This window comes from Nansenia antarctica, assembly GCF_963989245.1.
Source record: "Nansenia antarctica genome assembly, chromosome: 1".
Taxonomy (NCBI): Eukaryota; Metazoa; Chordata; class Actinopteri; order Argentiniformes; family Microstomatidae; genus Nansenia; species Nansenia antarctica.
In genome coordinates, this window is record NC_137674.1 from 769,191 (window position 1) to 790,943 (window position 21,753).

General features: G+C 46.7%; 1 protein-coding gene across 1 annotated transcript in view; it reads left to right on the forward strand.

The window, feature by feature from the left end:
- Nucleotides 1–589: 589 nt before the first annotated feature.
- The window catches only part of disc1 (DISC1 scaffold protein), a gene marked incomplete at both ends in the record, with an annotated part of 71,074 nt that continues 49,910 nt past the window's right edge, over nucleotides 590–21,753 (forward strand). The window contains 9 exons of the mRNA XM_080548791.1: nucleotides 590–677; nucleotides 5,153–5,394; nucleotides 5,494–5,678; nucleotides 6,063–6,300; nucleotides 6,809–6,878; nucleotides 8,512–8,665; nucleotides 9,810–10,146; nucleotides 13,637–13,869; nucleotides 17,474–17,528. Coding sequence (XP_080404917.1) covers nucleotides 590–677; nucleotides 5,153–5,394; nucleotides 5,494–5,678; nucleotides 6,063–6,300; nucleotides 6,809–6,878; nucleotides 8,512–8,665; nucleotides 9,810–10,146; nucleotides 13,637–13,869; nucleotides 17,474–17,528 — 1,602 coding nt within the window. The remainder of the gene's footprint in view (nucleotides 678–5,152; nucleotides 5,395–5,493; nucleotides 5,679–6,062; nucleotides 6,301–6,808; nucleotides 6,879–8,511; nucleotides 8,666–9,809; nucleotides 10,147–13,636; nucleotides 13,870–17,473; nucleotides 17,529–21,753) is intronic.

Here is a 21,753-nt window from a genome sequence, read left to right on the forward strand (position 1 = left end):
GGAGGCGCTCCAACGCGACACATAACGGGCCGAAGTGCTCTAATGATGAACGGATAACGACCCATTCCATTGGATTAACGGTCTTTATGCATAGGACACTAGTATTACAGCGAGCGTCATCTGTGCTCTCGTTGTAAAGCTTTTGATAGGCTTTCTCTGAGAGAAAAAAGAGAACAAACTTACGAGCGTCATTTTCATTATCGTATTATTGTAGGGGGGGGGGGGAGCTACTGCGTCTACGTGTGGAGCGCGGCGTGGGGATTTGGACTCTGCATTAAAACATCTGTTTGTATCATTCCAACGACCAGAGGACAGACACATGTAGGTTGTATGTGGCACCGTGTGGGTTAGAGAGGACAGACACATGTAGGTTGTATGTGGCACCGTGTGGGTTAGAGAGAACAGGATTGAAAGGCAACATTTGGAAGAAGTGCAGAATACTTTTTTTCCACAACGGAAATGAGATCAGTCTTCTCAATGCTGGGATGCGCTTGGCGAGGGGATGACATGAACATTAATGTAACATTACATTACATGAACATTGTCTCTTATTCGCTTCTCTGGAGCACCTGGACGCCTTGACTGTAACATGTTTGCCGGCCTGATGGGGCTGGAGGGTCGCACAGGAGGGATGGAAGGTAACCAGCCTCACCTCTCTGCCACAGGAGGGATGGAAGGTAACCAGCCTCACCTCTCTGCCACAGGAGGGATGGAAGGTAACCAGCCTCACCTCTCCTCCACAGGAGGGATGGAAGGTAGCCAGCCTCACCTCTCCACCTTAGTCGTTTTCCAAATGTTAAATGTTTGTATCCAGCAGAATCAGGAAGATAATACATGACATGGTTGATGTGACAGACAGTTGATGTTCATAAGCTGCAACGTTTGCAGGAAAAGTGCCGTACAAATAATGGTTATTATTATTATTATTATTATTATTATTATTTCATAATGTCGTCCACATTTCTGGAGTTCTAACATAATTATTTATAGTATAGCCCTGGCCATTGGTTTTTGAAGAATATATAAACGAGCTTAGTAGTTCATCGTTTTACCGCATCAGAACCCCACATATAAGCTTGTTTCACTCCTAACATCTGGATCACATGGATGGTCAGTTCTTGATCACATGGATGGTCAGTTCTCGTATCTATAGCTCTCCGATATAAATGTGTGAGGGGTAACATTTCTCCAGTCCCATCACTCAGCTGTTTACCAAAGAAAGTAGCCGCAGGACCACCTTGTTGTTGCCTGACTGCCAGATTGTCCTGGTCAATGTAATACAACTCATAGACATAACACATAACCGTAGGCTATATTAGAATGTCTTTCTTTTGGTGTACTGTTTGGAAGTTTTTAGCTTACAGCTTCTTTATTAGAAACAAACCAAGTGTAGGCCTACAGTGGAATGATGCTTATGTGCTATGCTGCCTGAAATGATGATTATTTAACATGTTATTTAGTGTTCTACAGATGCAATAACAATGATTACCCTGAACATTCTGTATTACAATTCCATGTCAGGCATCGTTTGGTGTGTAGCATCGTTTGGTGTGTAGCCTACAGGCATCGTTTGGTGTTTAGCCTGCTAGCCAAATTGCCTTGGTCCTCAGCGTGATGTTCATTCTACTCATTCTATTTCTATGGTCACAGCCTTGTAAGTGTTTCATGTATAAGGCATATGACAACGTACATAGACCCTCCAGAATGGCCCTCCATGGCCACACCAGGCCTTATGACTATTTCCATTGTAGAGAGAGAGAGAGAGAGAGAGAGAGAGAGAGAGAGAGAGAGAGAGAGACAGAGAGAGACAGAGAGAGAGAGTAGAGAGAGAGAGAGACAGAGAGAGAGAGACAGAGAGAGAGAGACAGAGAGAGAGAGAGAGAGAGAGAGACAGAGAGAGAGAGAGAGAGAGAGAGACAGAGAGAGAGAGACAGAGAGAGAGAGAGACAGAGAGAGAGAGAGAGAGAGAGGGGGGGGGTCATTATTTTCAGCTGGTTTATGTTTCCCATGTGATTTGACAGGAAGTGGAAGGCTGTCTGTGACAAAGGCTTTTCACATCCACGTTCAGGAAAGATTCCTCAAGGATCTGAAAGGTAGACGGATGTCTATACCTTTAAAAGCAGATAGCTTTTGTTATATATTTAGTCTTTCAGTTTTGTCCTGACCACTCACTGCTCGCAAGGTGGTGGTTTCTGCTCTTGCACACTGACTATGTTATGTGATCAAGGGAGAAAAAAAAAGTGAAATGTGTACTGACTGAAAATGTACTTTCACTTCCCCTGTTCTTGAACAGTGGTCTGTCACATCTGGCCAGCAGCAGCAGGTCTCATGAAGCTGTGTGAAGCCTGATTAGTCTGTTCCTCAAATGTTTGTGCGTTTTACGAAGATCCTTCATGTTTCTGTGAAGATCTTCATGTTTCTGTGAAGAGTCTCAATCAACCAATGGGACAGAAGGAGTTGAGGAGGGCCTCTTTACATAAGCCCCCCCTGACAGAGACTCAACTATTTTCTCAAACGTGTAGAGAGAGAGAGAGAGAGAGGTGGGGCGGGGGGTGGGGGGAGGTGAGTGAGTTTAGGTGCTTGCGGTTGTTTCGTCTGAATGTATTTTGTGCTACTGTTAATAACTTTTAAATTAAATTACACTGAGGCTTATGTATACATGAGATTTATTAGCTTTAAAGTAACTCAAACTGTTTTGGCACAGGTTTTCGTTCGACCTTTATCGTTAAACAAAAAAAAATCTGGGCCTCTTGTGTTGTTGAACTTTGCTTTTTCACTTCTCCTCTGAATTCCTTGAAAACTATTTTCGCTCACTGCTGGCAGGAAGCTCCCCATGACATACTTAAGTGGCGCAGCCGTGATGCAGACGGTTTCTTCATCCTCACAATGTGGGGCGTTTTCCTTCCCTTTCAAGAGGAAGAGAGCGGTCCTTATGTAATGTAATGTAAGCGTGGTCATATAGCCACCTATCATTAAACCTTTCTTTCTTTCTCTCTTTCAATTTGAACAAAAACAACCAGATGGTGTATGGAGCGGTTACAGCAGTGCGTTCCTCCCAGGCGACTTCTCAGGTTACAGTCGGGTTATGGTACAGTGACCAGGTCTGGAGAGACTCTTAATGGAGTCATGTGTAACCTGACCAGAGTGGCTGTGGTCTCTGTGAACAACAACAGACCTCACTGATTGTTCAATGGCCCTGTCTGTGTGCTATACTACTCCTCTTCCTAAGGACTCCTTCCCTGCTTCCCTTCGCTGCCTCCCGGATGGCCCTGTCTGTGTGCTATACTACTCCTCTTCCTAAGGACTCCTTCCCTGCTTCCCTTCGCTGCCTCCCGGTCTCTCCCTGTCTGTGTGCTATACTACTCCTCTTCCTAAGGACTCCTTCCCTGCTTCCCTTCGCTGCCTCCCGGATGGCCCTGTCTGTGTGCTATACTACTCCTCTTCCTAAGGACTCCTTCCCTGCTTCCCTTCGCTGCCTCCCGGTCTCTCCCTGTCTGTGTGCTATACTACTCCTCTTCCTAAGGACTCCTTCCCTGCTTCCCTTCGCTGCCTCCCGGTCTCTCCCTGTCTGTGTGCTATACTACTCCTCTTCCTAAGGACTCCTTCCCTGCTTCCCTTCGCTGCCTCCCGGTCTCTCCATGTATCTTCCTCTGTCACTTAAGTAGTCTCTCTTTCTTTCTCCGTCTTGCTTTCTCAGCACAAGAGCATTTTTGAGGCATGACATCATCTGAGGGTCGAGGAGGTCAGTGGCATAGCGAGGATGCCTTGTTGGGACATGCCTTCGTGATGTACTGCTTCTGTTGACACAGAAAAGTGACACGTTAATCGAGAGGCCTTAGACTAGAGAGTGTACTTGTTAACTTGTTCAACATCAAATCGTCCTAAATAGCTGGGTAGTTTAAGTGACTTCTCGGATGTGAATACAATTGATTGTCACGTCTTTTAGTTGAGAGCTTTTTCAACCCCGTCTCTGTGGGATTTCTAGTGCCAGCATTTTCTGAATGACCCCACTGTGATGGGTGTTCTTGTCTCGAAACACAACTGTGTTTGTGTGTGTGTGTGTGTGTGTGTGTGTGTGTGTGTGACTGAGGAGGAGAAAGGGAGAGAGAGAGAGAGAGAGAGAGAGAGAGCGAGAGCGAGAGAGAGAGAGAGAGAGCAGCACAGCTGTACACAAAGGGGCTGTTGAAGGCTCCCACATTTCAGCCCACTTTGCCCTCTGTAGTTTGGGAGGATATCTGCACGTTCTTTGTGTTCTCATTCTTCAATCATAGAGCAGGGGGTTCCAACCCTTGACACAAACAAGCATTATCCACAGGATGAATACACTATCGTTTATTTCATTGCCTTTGTACTTACGCTAGTGTCATATAATTCAAGAAACACAATACGTACTAGCCTAGTCTGTCTTTACTACATAGCGTCTATTGGAAGGCTACCCGTTGCTGTATTGGCAGTTGGTTGTCTTCATAAACAGATGTTCAAACAGCCATTCCAGCCAAATGGTGCTGACAGTCTCATGATGAGGATGACTGTGAGGGTTTGGTATTTCTCCACAGCTAGACCCTCCCAACCCCTGGGAAAGCGGATACAAATCCTACCACAAATCCTCCAAATGTGTAATTCAATTCGATACACTGGCAGGGGTCAATGTGTAACCTTACTATGAATCCTCATGGCAGCGTTGTCACTTGGCCTAGTTTGCTTAATTGATTAAGTGCGGCTTTTTACAGTAAATGCCATTGTCTAATCCCTGTTCTGTAGTCGAGACAGACGGTGTTCCAGACTCTTGTGTTTAGCCAAGCAGGACATACATGATAGCATACAGTATATCCTATCTAGAAAAAGATTTGATGATAAATGATCTATTTCTAATACTTCTGGTTACTACTTCAGTAGGCTACTACTACTAACAGTGTCTTTTGCTGATGCGCGTGCTGGTAAATGATTAAAGTATAATTGAGACAGTACCGTAAAATAATAGAAATTCATTCATTTTCATTCATTCGGTAGTAATGTCAACTCCCGCATTATTGCCTTTAAAATATAATACATATATTTTGAATACTTCTGTCACATTAGTAGGCTACTACTAACAGTGTGTTTTTGCTGTCAATCTGCAGCCCAGTTTAAAGGTTAATCTCTGTGTTGACAGGTGGCTTGGCCACAGCGTCTGCTGGAAGCTCCTCCCGTAAAAGGCCTCACCGGAAGCCAGGGTACATGAGGGCAGAGCTGCCCAGGACACAGAGCACCTCTGCTGGGGGGGACGGGACAACAACCTGCCTGACCAAAGAAGCATCTGGACGTTCTGCGGTCGACAATCACCATGACAACACTAAACCAACCGACGACACCCGCAGCCTGAGCGCGGCACCAACTGCCAACGGCTCCTCTGGGGTCCTGCAGCAACCTCCTACGGAGAAATATAGCCCAGCCCGCTGTCAAACAAGCAAGGCATGTCTTCTGTCCTTGTCTCCAACTACATCTCTTCGACAGGAGGACTGCTGCGTCACCAAATGTACGTCCAGCCCCCAGACAACCACCGAACCTCAGAGTTACCTCAGGACCTCCACTTCTGAGTCGTCTTTACAGATACTCGGCCCTACCGAGTCCAGGTTGTCTCCCTTGGAGACACGGGACACGTTCAGTTCCAGCTTCAGTTTTATCCAGCAGTCGCTAAGGTCCAGTCAGAAAACGGTAGAGGCTGCTACTAATGTACATTACCCCAGAATAGAACCAGAGTCAGTGGACCAGTCGTCAACTAGAACGTTAACCTCAAGACCTGGGTTTGTCCCGCCTGCCCATTCGGGACCAGTGTCGGGTACAGTGTCCTCTGACCAATCACCTTCCAAGACACCGGACTCTTCCCTGTCAAGACAAGGAGTAGTCCTGGGGCAACCTTTCTCAAAACTGTTAATCACTGTCCAATCGGACTCGAGCTCTGTCTCACCGGTCCAATCGGACAAAGTACAGGAACTCTCTCTCGGCGAGAAGTTCTGGCACGACCGGCACTGGGAAGGGAAAGTCGGGGTAGGCGGGTATCCCTCCGTGACCCCTGACCTCAGACAAAGCCTTCCAGACTCAGACTTCTATTCTCTGGACACCGAGGCCACCTCGTCCCTGTCTGTGGACTCAGACGCTGCCTCTGCCTCCTCCGTCACCTCCGGCTACGAGAGCGCCACTCCCGCCTCTGACCTGGGCTGGGACAAGCTGGTGACCTCTGACCTGGGCTGGGACAAGCTGGTGAAGAAGTATGAGCGCGTCCTGCAAGACTGCCTGCAGAACAATCACAGCAACACCAAGGTGAGACGACTATTAGGGCCCAGAGACAGACCCAGACACAGACCATCTAGTGACGTGTGACACATTCTAATGCTTTGGTCCTCCTTTTCTTTTGAAAAATGTGAATACATTTCCGCGTTGTTGAAAATCAATGACACATCGCTAGTCAACTAACACAGCTTGTTTTGTGAGCCTGCTAACAATGTAAAGTAGTGTTGAAGTTAACTAGGTAGCAGTGGGGATTACTCACCCAATCCATTGCGTTGTTGCAGTATTTTAGCAAGTTTGTGTTGTGATTCTCAACAACGTTGAAACGTAGTTCTGTGTTTCAAAAGAAAAGTCAGAACATTTTGATTGGTTGACGACATGCAGACCAAATGTGTATCAGACTGTGTCACATATGGGTTAGTTGAATAGATTCTGCTCTCAGTTCTGGAAGTTCTGGAAGTTCTCTCATTTCTATGGTGGATGTTCAACAAAGCTTCGACTGAATTGACAATAAGAACACTTTCCACTGTTCCTCTCTCAGATTGAATCCATGATGTTGAAACTGCAGAGGCTCCAGCAGAAAGCTATTTTGGATGATGACTACGACACAGGTGAGTTCCAAGAGAGCTCAAACCCATTCACATATCAGTCATAGATTATTACCTTATTCCAAATCCAACTAGTGTATTAACTAGTAGTGGTAGAGGTCTTTGGTCACATGCATTACAATGAAAGATGCAATCTCCTACTTATGTGGTTTTAAGTGTCTTTTTGACATCTGGGTTATCAAATGGAGGACTTTGCAGGAATTCTTGTAGAGACTTCTCCAAATAAGGAGATCTTTTCTTTACAGTTTGACAGTGGCACTCTCGTGTTGGCACTCTCACGCTCAGATAGAAAACAAGAGGAAGTGTTTGGTGTTTGGTGTTGGCGATGGTTTTGTGGTTGTTGGTGTACGCCTAGAAGACACATGGTTGGTGTACGCCTAGAAGACACATGGATGCAAATTTGTCAACAAGTCTGTTCTGAACAACACAACAACTTATACTAAAAGGGAAATTTGCCTCTCAACTTATGATGACTGCTTAGGGATGATCAGAACTTTAGAGACTTATGCAGACTAGTGCATATAGTATATGGTTGACACGTGTGTGTGTAGGCCACAGTCTATCGACACACACAGCTGCCCATCCCACTCAATCTTCATTCGACTTCATGTTTATAGAATTATACTGTCTGTACAGTACTGTAAAGTAAGAAGTCCAGTTCCAGGTAATGAATTTAGAGCCTGTGTAAACCTGATTAGGAGTCGGCGACTCTGATCGTGACGTGGTTTCCACTTAATTGAACTTGAACTTTGAATGCAGATGTTATGGCAGAGGCTAATCTCAGATGTTTACTTTGTTTGTCAACTCTATCTGTGCATCAGACCACTTATCTGTCTCTTATTGCTCTTGATGCGTGGGCTTATTGAGTTAGTTTGAAGCTGTTTGGCCAGATTATCAGATTCTGCCCACTAGAAAGTTTGAATTATTTGAAGGCTGTATCCTGACCCGAATGCTAGGCCTTGTGACTTAGATAAATAGGACCCTGCTGGTGTGGCTGTCAGACCTTGACCTATTTAACTGTAGTTGTTATGTGGGTCAGTTTTGGTGGTTGTCTGCCTGCCTGGCATCAGGTTGAGCTCCCAGCTTGTGCAGTAGAAACGTACTGACTAACTTGTACAGAGACGTCTAGATGTTTTCTAAAAAGAAACCAAACAGAATGTAGTTCAATAAGTATAACTGAAGCTATAACGTTTCCCTATTATCTTCAGTTAATGCTACAACGTAACAGAAACGTTCTCAAAATCGATCCTTTCAAACACGGTCGATGTCTTGTATTGAGTCTGGAGGATAAGAAAGGCAGATGGCGCTATCCTCCTTTTGCCCATAATATCTTCACAAATTTTGGAAGTACTAGTTCAGAAATGTATTTTATCATTCAGAAAAAAACATGAAGATGAATGAATGATTAGTAATCAAATGTATATGCATTTATGTTTCAATCATTTATTTATTATTATTATTATTTTATTTTTTTACAGAGTAGGCACTGTCTACCCTGCCTACCCTAACCGCACATCACTGGTGTGTGTATGTGCATGTGTGTGTGTATCACTGGTGTGTGTATATGCATGTGTTACGACTGAAGGCCTAAGATGTCTCAACGTCATAAACAAAGTGCTCCCACTTTGGTTTTCAGCTGAGCGCTTTAGGAAGAAGTTGGAGGAGCTTCGCAGAGAGAGAGGGTCTCTGAGCCTGGGTCTGCCCTCCAGACAGCCCAGCGTGGCTCTGTTCCTCCAGAGGCTCAGGCAGGCAGTGCACAGCGCCCTCCAGAGGAGAGAGGGGAACTGCAGGTCAGTGGACCTGTCTACATATCAGGAGGTCATTTTCACTGTCAGGTCATTTTATATATCACTGTCTACATATCTCAGGAGGTCATTTTATATATCACTGTCTACATATCAGGAGGTCATTTTCACTATCTACATATCAGGAGATCATTTTATCCCTTGTTTATCCAATCCCCTGTCTGCCTCTTCACATATGACTTTGCTGATTGAGTGAGTGTGTAGCCTTCTGCAACTGAAGCTGTTAGGGACACTATTCCAAGCATACTGTAATTCATCATTTCAGCAATCAATCAAAGAAGAAATGCTCCCTCTTAATTCCACCCCGCATTTACCCTTTAGTCCAGCCCCCGTCCCTGATGCGCCACATAATATTAACATTACGCAATAATACGTCAGTTGCAGTGAATCGACCAAGCAAACTTGGAGGACTAAAGAGCAAACATCAATTTAATAAATATTCCCCTAACTGATTGACCATATTTCTTGTTTACTGGTACTTACGTAACTCGTTAAGAATATCGGTAAGCCATTAACGTAACTCAATTATGAATCTGAACACATTTCAACCTGTCACACCATAAGAGTGTTTGGTTGCGTGATGGGGCTGGAGGTTGAGTGGCCAACGGTTTCCCAGTGCATTTGAAAAGAGGCCCGCTTATGAAAAGTAATTGGGGGGACCCCTGGTCTAGACATTCTGATATTGGAAGAATAGACCGTTTAAGGGTTTGTGAGGTAAAAGCAAATACATTTGTATTCAAAGGGTAACTGTAGCAGAGGTTATGGGCATGCTCACCCTGCAGCCAATTGTAGTATACAGGAAGGTGAGGTTCTCCAAAATAGCTCTTGTAACAGGAAGGCAGTCAGGTGGGGCAGTTTGTTTTCCTAATGGAATAGTAGCCTACAGAAAAACACAGACTATGTATTCAATTGTTCTAAAGCCACCTTCCATTGTCATTTTTCAAACCCTTATCATGCCCTTGTCATCAAGTATTATGATGGACTAACTGCATGACTCAGAAACCATCAATCCCCCGACAGCATGGCAGATGTTTGTCAAGATTGTAGGTGACTGTGAAATGTCAAATGTCAGGAGAGATTGTGATTGAGTCACTGTGGGTTCTCTCTCTGTTTGGTGATTGATGACCAGGGATGGCCTGGAGACTGATGGAGGGGAGGGGATGGACACCATGCAGGGTCAGCTGACCAGGGATGGCCTGGAGACTGATGGAGGGGAGGGGATGGACACCATGCAGGGTCAGCTGACCAGGGACGGCCTGGAGACTGATGGAGGGGAGGGGATGGACACCATGCAGGGTCAGCTGACCAGGGACGGCCTGGAGACTGATGGAGGGGAGGGGATGGACACCATGCAGGGTCAGCTGACCAGGGATGGCCTGGAGACTGATGGAGGGGAGGGGATGGACACCATGCAGGGTCAGCTGCACAGAAAAGACCGTCTGCTCCATGAGAAACGCCTGGCGGAGGTGAGTTCTCCTTACATACAGTTGGAGTTGGAAGTTTACATACACCAAATAAATGTAAACTCCGTTTTTCATAATGGACCTATTGCCAAGCCACGCCCCAAAATAGAAATTGTCCAATCATATCACAGCAAAAGTCACTACAGGCAGATAAACTCGGACAAACAACTTGCTAATATCGGATGATGAAAAGCTTCTAGACAAAATATTCTTGTCATCTTTAAAAAAACATGTCTATTACTTGCTGTGGTAAATCAGAAATGTGCCAACTCCCGCCATTGTAAGTCATTGAATGTAATTCAGTCACGGTCGGTCAGTCAGTCACTGTCAGTGAAGCGTTGTTTGTTTGTCTTGTTTGAGTTTTCAAAGGGGCCGTGGTCCATAGCTCCATAGGCGATAGGTCCATTCCTGACATTTAATCCTAGTAAACATTCCCTGGTTTAGGTCAGTTAGGATCACTACTTCATTTTAAGAGTGTGAAATGTCAGAATAATAGTAGAGAGAATGACTTATTTCAGCTTTTATTTATATCATCACATTCCCAGTGGGTCAAAGGTTAACTTAGTTAGTATTTGGTAGCACTGCCTTTAAATTGTTATATTTGGGTCAACCTTTTCAGGTAGCCTTCTACAAGCTTCCCACAATAGGTTGGTGGAGTGTTGGCCCATTCCTTCAGACAGAACTGGTGTAACTGAGTCAGGTTTGTAGGCCTCCTTGCTCGCATACGCTTTATCAGTTCTGCCCAAATATTTTCTATAGGATTGAGATCAGGGGTTTGTGATTGCCACTAAACCTTGACTTTGTTGTCCTTAAGCCATTTTGTCACAACTTTGGAAGTATGCTTGGGGTCATTGTCCATTTGGAAGACCCATTTGCGACCAAGCTTTATCTTCCTGGCTGATGTCTTGAGATTAGGGGTGTAACGGTACATGTAACGGTACATGTACCGGAAACTTCTGGTACAGGTCCTTCGGTTCAGTTAGCGTGTGTACCGAACAAATGCAGCGTTCTTTTACCCACTGCACTTTGTTGGTGTTGAAATCGAGTATGCAGAGTGAAGTGCAAACCCAGCTATGGCTCAATGATATGACGGCTACGTGACCGCATGGTGTTTATACTGGCGTACTATTGTTTGTACAGATGAACATGGTACCTTCAGGCGCTTGGAAATTGCTCCCAAGGATGAACCAGACTTTTTTTACTTTCTGGTTACTTTCTTGGCTGATGTTTTTAGATGTTCCCATGGTGTGAGGCATGAGGCCTTAAAATACATCAACAGGTACACCTCCAATTGACTCAAACGATGTCAATTAGCTTATCAGAAGCTTCTAAAAGCCATGACATTATTTTCAGGAATTTTTCAATCAGTTGAAAGCAGTGTTGCCACAGTTACTTTGAAAAAAAGTATTCAGATTAGAGTAACGCGTTACTTAGTAACGCGTTACCGGCATCACTGGTTGAAAGGCACAGTCAACTTAGTGTATGTAAAGTTCTGACCCACTGGAAATGTGACATAGTGAATTATAAGTGAAATAATCTGTCTGTAAAACAATTCTCAGAAACGTGTTACGTGTCATGCCCAAAGTAGATGTCCTAACCGACTTGCCAAAACTATAGTTTGTTAACATGAAATCTGTAGAGTGGTTAAAAAATTGCTTTAATGCCTTTAACCTAAACGTCTGACTTCAACTGTACATTACCCTGCATACTATACATATCTGACGACATTATCGTTGAAATTAGTATAGATTAATAAATTAATAACTTAACAGCAATGGCACATCATTTCATCACTTAAGTTAAGGCCCTACCTTTCTCTGTCGCTATAGTTTGTTTCACACCCAATGGATTCTTAATAGGACTGGTTGTTAAAATCCCTAAATATTCAGCACAACAATTGAGTGGAGTTGGAGATGTCCTCTTGGGTGGAGTGGAATTTGGCAATGATCACGTGGTGCCACCAGTACGACACATCTTCAGTTGTGGTCCCCGACCTCATTGGGTGTTTCGGCCAGTTATCACAAGACACCCTCTGCCGAGGTTGGCCCACCACAGGCTGATCAGGCCTGGGTGTGTGTCGCACGGTGGCACCACGTGGTCATTTGGGAGCCCATTCTATAGAGTGCAAAATAACAGCATCCGCACACTCAAACACTGTACAAAAAAATCACAGTTTATTGCGAACTTTCAGCCACAGACCTTCTTCAGGCATCAAGCAGACAAGTGAATGCAGTGGGATAAAGGGTTCAAACTAAATCACTTGATTGTGTCATACATTTCACCTAGTGACTAAGCATCAAGGGAATTGTAGTCTTAGATTTAGTGGACTACAAAAACTTACACAAGTGTTCTTCTTCTTTCGTGTAACGTCAGAGGTCCAACTCGGTGTCGCGTAGCCATGCCCGCATCTCTGGTTCTAGGTCGAAGAGGCTGGCTTCTGAGGGTGGTCTATATAAGGGGCAGATGGTGATTATGTGGTCGGCGGTCTGCTCTGGGTCACCGCACTCGCATGCCGCACTGTCCGCCAGGCCCCACGCCTTCATTTATGTTTTAAAGCGACCGACACCAGTTCGTAGACGGTTCAGTGTGGTCCATTGCCGGCGTGGTAGGTCGTCTCCTCCAATGGCGCCATCTCCTGGGTCCCAGATGTAGCGGTGGATTCGGGAGGGCCCGGCTGACTCCCACTCCTGCTTCCAAGCTGCTGCCAACCATGCATCTCTGGAGATGTCCTCAGAGGTGGAGTTGAGCATGGCTTGTGCTGCCTTGTTGTAAGGGTGGCGGGTCTTGAGTCGGCTTGGAGGTGCTGGTGTTATGGTGGTGTTGTGCAGGATGTGCCAGTCATGCTTTTGTGCCTTCCTGGCCAGGGCGAGGGTGGCAGCCTCCCGTCGGAGGCCGGCCGGTGCTATTCCCGCGAGGACTGGCAAGAGGGACACAGGGGTAGGCTTCAAGCATCCAGTTATTATTCTCAGGGAGGTATTGATAGCCACGTCGACCTTTCTCGCATGAGGGCTTCTGCTCCAGACTGGGGCGCAGTATTCCGCTGCAGAGAAGACCAGGGCTTGGGTGGATATTCTTAGCGTCTTAGCGGAGGCTCCCCAGGTTGTACCAGCAAGGCGGCGGATCAGCGCGGCCCTGGATGTCACTTTGGCCTTAACTTCTTCCAGGTGTTGTTTGAAGGATAATGTCCGATCCAGGCGCACTCCAAGGTACTTCAGGGCTTGCTGGACCTCCAGACATTTGTGACACAAGTGTTCATGAGACAAGAAACACCAAAAACGAATATTTACAATATATATACATATGAATGGCTGGGAATACAGATACAGATATATATATATATATATACACATAGCAATAAAACAAATAACAAAAAACAAGGATTCTACAACCAGGAACATTGAGTAAGTAACAAGTCCAGTGAGACCCAAGAATAGAATAGATATCTGAAAGTGCCTAACCTCTGACTTTTGACCTCTGACCCCTGGGGCTGCAGGTGGAGATGCAGGAGCTCCAGCGCAGGCTGGGGGAGCTGCGGGAGCACAGCCGAACCCTGCAGCTGCAGATCCAGCAGGAGGAGGAGCGGCTGGAGACGGAGGAGGTGGAGGGGACGGCCCTGCGGAGCTGCAGTCCAGCGCAGCTGCGTGAGATGAGCCGAGCCCTGGAGGACATGACCACGTCAGAGAACCGCACCCAGATCTGCGTCTCGCCCCCGCCCTGCATCCTCAGGTCAGGGCCGAGAGAGTACCGTCTCCACCTAGAATATGTAGTGCACATACTGACCACAGGGGGCCGCCAGAGAGCCACTTTAAGGAAGACCGATATATAATATAACGACCACTCGTTTATGAAAAAAAGTAGGATTTAGGTGTCTTATCAAGTGACTTACCTTAACCAATACATGGATTAGATGTGTTGGGTCCATTATGAGTGAGGTGCATTATCATGGATATCTCAGAGGATCTTTAGAAATGCCCCTCTCCATTGGCACACGTCGCGTTAACCTTTAAAACACAAGCCCCAGTCATTTGCTGTCGAACGGTGACATTTAAAGTTAATCCCTCTGCACACTGCACTCTTATCATCAAAAAGCATGACCCTTTTGATGGCACACCTTGATTTATGTTTTAGCTATAGACAGAAAAGGGCGAAGGGAAAGAATAAAGGAAAAACATGACAATGACATGAAGCGAAGCCAGGTAGAATAGTATGAGCAGAATGTTAATTTGAAGTTATATTGAACTAGCTTCTCCCTCCCGTCCCCCCTATCCCCTACCCGCGTCCCTCTCCCCCCCCTCCTCCCTCCCGTCCCCCCTATCCCCTACCCGCGTCCCTCTCCCCCTCCTCCCTCCCGTCCCCCCTATCCCCTACCCGCGTCCCTCTCCCCCTCCTCCCTCCCGTCCCCCCTATCCCCTACCCTCGTCCCTCTCCCCCTCCTCCCTCCCGTCCCCCCTATCCCCTACCCGCGTCCCTCTCCCCCTCCTCCCTCCCGTCCTCCCTATCCCCTACCCGCGTCCCTCTCCCCCTCCTCCCTCCCGTCCTCCCTATCCCCTACCCGAGTCCCTCTCCCCCTCCTCCCTCCCGTCCCCCCTATCCCCTACCCGTGTCCCTCTCCCCCTCCTCCCTCCCGTCCCCCCTATCCCCTACCCGCGTCCCTCTCCCCCTCCTCCCTCCCGTCCCCCCTATCCCCTACCCGCGTCCCTCTCCCCCTCCTCCCTCCCGTCCCCCCTATCCCCTACCCGCGTCCCTCTCCCCCTCCTCCCTCCCGTCCCCCCTATCCCCTACCCGCGTCCCTCTCCCCCTCCTCCCTCCCGTCCTCCCTATCCCCTACCCGCGTCCCTCTCCCCCTCCTCCCTCCCGTCCTCCCTATCCCCTACCCGCGTCCCTCTCCCTCTCCCCCTCCCTCTCCGTCTCTCTCACCTGCTTGATCCTGTTTTGAATTTGTATTAGTTTCTCACAGATGCAAATTAACGCTCGCCATCACATCGGCGTCAAGTTAATGGTTTCCGAGCGGGCATCGAGGAAAGTCTTTCCCTGTTTCCACCGCTTAGATAAATTGTATTTATTGAAATCTCAGTGCCGTGACCTACCTATCTGTGGGATAATTTGATATCTGACATATTATTACCCTGAGTGGAACGCAATAAAATAAAAAAAAAACTCTCTGATTGAAATCGGGATGTTGTGAGATCGTAGATGTGTTTTTTTTTCTGCTGAGATTGGAGATTCAGATGCTGCGTCTCCTGAATAAGTGCTTTCGTGAGTCGGGTCATTGAAAACCACACTGTCTGTCCTGTGATTCTCCATCCGACCTATAGGTGGCGCCCTTCTCTCGTGTCATAATTAAATCCCTTGTTGTTTCACTGTGATCAAAGCAAAGGAATAGTTTACAATCCCTCCTTTACCTGGAGACAAACCTGTTCCCCCTCCCAGCCTGTTCCCCCTCCGGCGTGCAGTTCTTTTAATTCAGCACTATTTCTGTCATTGTTATCTGGGCTGAACGCCTTGGAAAACAAGCAACCCCTAACCCTAACCCTTTCAGTAGGGATAGTAATGACAGCGTTCACATGATAATCAGTTAACCATACTCTGTATACACTTTATTCTCAATATTTGGTTTGACTCACACGTAATGAAGAGACATAGTTAGTTAGTTTTAATCCCAGCTCTGGGGAGTTATAATGGTAAAAGTGATCATATCATATGAGCCGTCGGGCTTGTAAGTGCCCCCAGGTGCCAAATGTTGGAATGAGTGTGAAGGATTTCATGCTCAATTATTATGTGTTTCTTATCAACCTCATTCTGTCACTAAATGATCTGATATTGATGATGCTTCTTGTTCTTCCCCCCAAAAAACCCTGACTTCATATGCCTATAAGATAATGAAGCAATAATAAAGCAATAAAGCAATAATGAAGCAATGACAAATAAATGACAAATAAAGTCCATTCCATTCCATTCCATTCCAAGATGATTTAAAGTCTCAAGTTTCAAGTCAAATCTATGGCATTCGTCTGGCTGTCTAGGACCATTGACCATGTGTGGTGTGTATCAGTGTTAAGCCCAATTTATGCTTCTGCGTCGAATTTGAAGGTGGGCTTGGTGAAGGTGAAGGTGAAGGTGAAGGTGGAGGTGGACTGTTTGGTTGGGAAACTGTGTCCGCCTCTGCTGAGCTGCTGGGCGAATCTCCAGCCTGTGACAGTGAAAGAAGTTGAAAATAGCTTAGGTTAGTCTTTGTAACTATACATTCATTCACAACCGTCGACATAATCCGATTGTGCGAGGGCCACTGCCTGAACAGTCCCTTTCTACGACATCCTACATACACATCGCATGTGTGTTTCCCATGGCTAGCTAGCAAGCCAGCCAAAACACCACTACAGAACTTGAGGTTTATGATACAAAGAACGTTCTATGCATGGTGTTTTGTTGTGTTTCCCATGCACCTGCGTGTAGGCTGGCTAGCGTGTAGGCTAGCTAGCCATGGGACTAGCTAGCTTACACGCAGGTGCAACAGGTGCAAACATACAAGGTACATACAGGATACAAAGAACGTTATATTTACCGTGTTGTCGCCAAAGTTCGACTCTGTCGTCCGGTGTTTTATGTGCGGAGCCAGCCAGGAAAGAAAAATGAAGAACACTGGCACTTTCTGGCCACCGCCTGGATCGCCACTCTTCTTGGCCAGTGTTTTCTTAATTCTGACGTATTTGTCACGCATATTTTTCCATTTTCTGGCGCACACCGCGGCGTCCAGACCCATGTTCCTGGAGATTTCTCTCCACGAATTGGCGGTCATCTGACTGTCCTTGTAGTCCGGCGAAGAGGGGTCGTACAGATGTACATATCTACGGATCTCCTCAGCGAGCCTCTCTCTCTCTCTCTCTCCCTCCATCCATCCATCCATCCATCCATCCATCCATCCATCCATCCATCCATCCATCCATCCATCCATCCATCCATCCATCCATCCATCCATCCATCCATCCATCCATCCATCCATCCCTCCCTCCCTCCCTCCCTCCCTCCCTCCCTCCCTCTTCCACCTGATCCATCTTTCAAATATGCCGGTTTCGCTGCGATGCGAAACGGACATAGAAGTCGGAATCATGTGACGCAACCAAGCGGACCAATCACAGAGCTTACGGTTGCATAGGCACTGCCGCGTAGTTACATTTTTGGAGAGGTGCGCGTCAAGCTACGCCGTAGCCTACGCGGGCCTATGCAAGCTACGGCGTAGGTTACGCCGTCGATTTTACGCAGAAGCATAAATTGGGCTTTAGATTGTGGTGTCATGTGATGTCATTGACATTTTCTTCCTCTTCCTCCCTAGACTCCAGGAAGAAGAGCAGGCGCTGAGTCTGTCTGTCAAGGAGGCCACCGCCAAAGTAAGGCTCTGTTGATTGATTGATTGATTGATTGATTGGTTTTTATTTGGGTAATAAACACAGACAGTACATCCCAGAGGATAGCACTTAAAAGCGTAACTGAAACACTTGTTTTCAACGTGGTCCTCGTTGGTAGACGAAGAACAACAAAGACAAGAACATACACTGAGAAACATACAAAGAGCATATGATACACAAGAACATACACTGAGAAACATACAAAGAGCATATGATACACAAGAACATACACTGAGAAACATACAAAGAGCATATGATACACAAGAACATACACTGAGAAACATACAAAGAGCATATGATACACAAGAACATACACTGAGAAACATACAAAGAGCATATGATACACAAGAACATACAAGATACAATCAGAATACAGTTTTGTCATTCTTTACACAAATGTGCTGCGTATCAGTGTGTATGTGTATGGGTAGGAGTGTGCATGACTATGCGTGTAAGCGTGTAATAGGATAGGTGTAAAAAAAAAATCAAAGCCTAATGCCTGTGGAAAACTGTCACTATGACCCTGATACCGTATGTATAATGTATATACCACAGAAACTCAACCCTTCCCCCCCGATGAGCCCATAACAGCTATGAATAGTGAATGAACACAGAGATGTGTAGTGACTGGTGACTGTTGTTCTCAGAGTGTTAAGTAAAGCATGCCAGTATGATAATGATGTAGATTGTCAGTCTCTGTATTTGATCCTGCTCTGAGTTTGTCTGTGTTGGATGGTTGGGAGTGTGGGGGGAGTGTGGGGGGAGGCGGGGGGGAGGCGGGGGGAGGGGGGGGGGGGGGAGATGTCACCTTGACTTGTCAGTGTCTCACACTCACCCAGGCCTCTCTGTCCCACAAGACTTTGCAACTATATTAGATGGCCTGGGGCTGTGTGAGCATCACAAAATTGCCACTTTACCAGCCATAGCTTTAGGCTCTCATGTGGCCTAACTGTGTGTGTGTGCGTGTGTGTGTGTGTGTGTGTGTGTGTGTGTCTGTGTGTACATGTGTGTGTGTGTGTGCTTGTGTATGTGTGTGTGTGTGTGTGCGTGTGTGTGTGCACGTGTGTGTGTGTCTGTCTGTGTGTGCATGTGTGTGTGTGCGCGCGTGTGTGTGTGTGTGCACGTGTGTGTGTGTGTGCGTGTGTGTGTGTGTGTGCGTGTGTGTGTGCACGTGTGTGTGTGTGTGTCTGTCTGTGTGTGCATGTGTGTGTGTGCGCGCGTGTGTGTGTGTGTGCGCGTGCGTGTGTGTATGTGCGTGTGTGTGTGCGTGCATGTGTGTGTGTGTGTGTGCATGTATCAGTGTCTGTGTGGGACTGTTCCTCTGCATATTTGGGTTTGCAAGTATTATGGTGTGTGTGTGTGTGTGTGTGTATATTTTCCTGTGTGTGTATGACTGTGCATATGCATTCCTCTCTGGCGTGTATGCGTGCCGGTTATCAGAAAGATCTTGTCAGGGGAGGGGGTGTTTCCACCACACACCACACACTGATCCACAGACACAGATCTGTGTGGTGGGAGACGGCCAGGAGCAGCAGCGATGTCTCACTGCTGGTGATGGGGGGTGGGGGCGAGGTGGGGGCGAGGTGGGGGTGGGGTGGGGGTGGGGGGGCTGCAAGAGATAGGACTACAATGTCACATCGCCCTCTAGAAACCCAGCATCAGATGACTGAACAATGGTGCGTCTGGCTGGGTCTCAAAATGTACGCTTTTGAGGAAGCAGTATTCTATAATGATGTTGCACTACAAAGTCATATAGCTCCATCATCTCTCCACATTTGAAATAAGTGGTTGACGCAGACACCAAAGTTATTTTGATTTATTCATGTCGATCGATTTACGGAGGACACTGTTGTAGTGTGAATGAGGCAGGCAATGAAAGTGCTAATTTCTGAGGAATCTCAAACTCTAGACTGTGTGTCATGTGTTTGAAATCTCACTCAAATAATGTACGCCTCACAGAAAGTGTCCCTTGTTTGCACCTGCTATAAGAGCCGCCTCGGGGGTCAAATGACCATAGTCTTTACAGTGGAAAGCTACTATTTACACACAACGACCACTAGTTGGCCATCTTCTAAATTAGCCTGCCTCCTACACAGAAAAACTGCAAAATAGCTTCATACTAGCTTATCCTGATGTGATTTTGAAAATGTAAGGATACTGGGTGGTAGAAAGCACATATCTAGGATAAGTGGGTCCTGAAATTTGATCGAGTGCACAGATATAAAGATTACTCATTGGGTCAAATGACCCCACCATGGCTGTTCTAGTGTTAAAACACAAAGGAAAGCACTGTCTAAATCAGGAGGAAAGGCTTTCGGAAAAACTGCGCCACGCAACACTTTGAAGACAGAGAATAGTTCCACACAAGTAGGAATTGCATCATCGGAATCACGCTGGTCTGTAATTCAAAGAGAATACATTCTCATACACACGGGTTCAAAGGTCAGAGTGGGAGTGGGGGCGCGCGGGGGGGGGGGCAGGTGGCTGTGTTGGAGGCCTTCAGCCCCCCCAGGGTCCCTGACCGACCCCCAGGGCCTCTCTGTCCCCTCTGACATTTCTAATGGCATCCTTTATGGAGATTTCCACATCCCCCCCCCGTCTCACCACATGAAAGGCGAGCCACTCTCTCCGTAAAGGTTACAGACAAGGTATCGCCATTAGCATTCAGGGGTCTGCTAAAGAAAGAAAAAGTGTGGGATTTGTAAAAATGTAATGCGAAGTGAGAAACAAAAAAAGGAAATGCAGGCACAGGGAATTTAAAATGAGTTGTCTGGCTGTCAGAGCTTTTTTTTTAAAGAGTTGTGGTGCTATGGTGAGCTACCCTACCTTTCTCTGTCGCTGTAGTTATCTTAAATCCCTTTCACACATACGAGCCTCCCCAGTAGATTCCATGCAATTTCCTGTGTCGGCTTATGTGTGAACACGACTGACCAGGCATTTTCCCTGGTCCCTGGTCAGGACCATGTATAATTCCATGGAATGTACAGGGAAGCCTTAGGTGTGAACAGAAACTTGAACATTCCCTGGTCCGTCTCCTTTCACAGCTGTCCTGCGTTGCACAGTCAGCAGGGCAGAGAGCATAACAACTGCCCCAGACTCTGAATATCGTTACTGCTAAATATAATTCCACAACTGGACACTACTTAATTTCCAATCATAGTGGAGGTATGATATATGGCAGTGTATCTGTATACTGATATACACATATATCTGTCTCATTTGAATCACGTCTACTACTACTAATTGGCCTTCCCTTCTCTTTTCTAGGCTCTCTGGCTGTCAGAGCTTTTTTTTTAAAGAGTTGTGGTGCTATGGTGAGCTAACCTACCTTTCTCTGTCGCTGTAGTTATCTTATCGGCCTTGCCCTCTCTTTTCTAGGCGGTCATGAGCCAGAGACTGGGTAGTAGTCTGCGGAGGAAAGTCAGCCAGACTGAGACACAGCTTCTGGCCCTCCATGAAGCCAAGCTTGCTGCCATTTCAGGTACCTAACACACCATCCACCAACACCTCCAACACTTCCTATGCTGCTCCCTTATTTACCTAATTTCCTTCAAATCGTTAGCCTCATAGCATAATTATCATAGGATAGCCTAAGTCATATTTTGGCCAAATCAAGATATCTGCCTAACTCTACTCTCCTAACACTGCTGATTCACTGTGCGTTATTGCACAGATGAATTATGATGCCATCAGCCTATCAGAATGCTTGTTACATTCCAAAATCACTATCTACCCCAAGTCATCTCTTTGACATAGGGCATTTTTGACACTACATACAAAGATGGCTCGGCTGACCACAAGTGAAGCGTGACATAGGCGATGATGCTATGGGGCTAACGAAATCAAGTCACATCTTATGGAGCTATTAATGGTCGTTCCGTGGACGGGCGGCGTAGTCAACTGTGTTCATTTCCTGTGTGCTCTTCTTCTGGTGCAGGTAATGACTTCAGCGGTGCGAAGGAGCTGAAGGCGGAGACGAGGGCCGTGTACGTGGAGAGGGACCGTCTGGAGGGGCTGGTGAGGAGGCTCCAGGACCTGGGCTCAGGGAACAGACAGGAGCTGGACAGGCTGAAGGAGCAGCACCAGCAGCTGAGACAGAGGCTGGAGGAGAGGGAGGCGCAGCATGGTGAGTGGAGGAGAGGGAGGTGGAGGAGAGGGAGGCGCAGCATGGTGAGTGGAGGAGAGGGAGGTGGAGGATGGTGAGTGG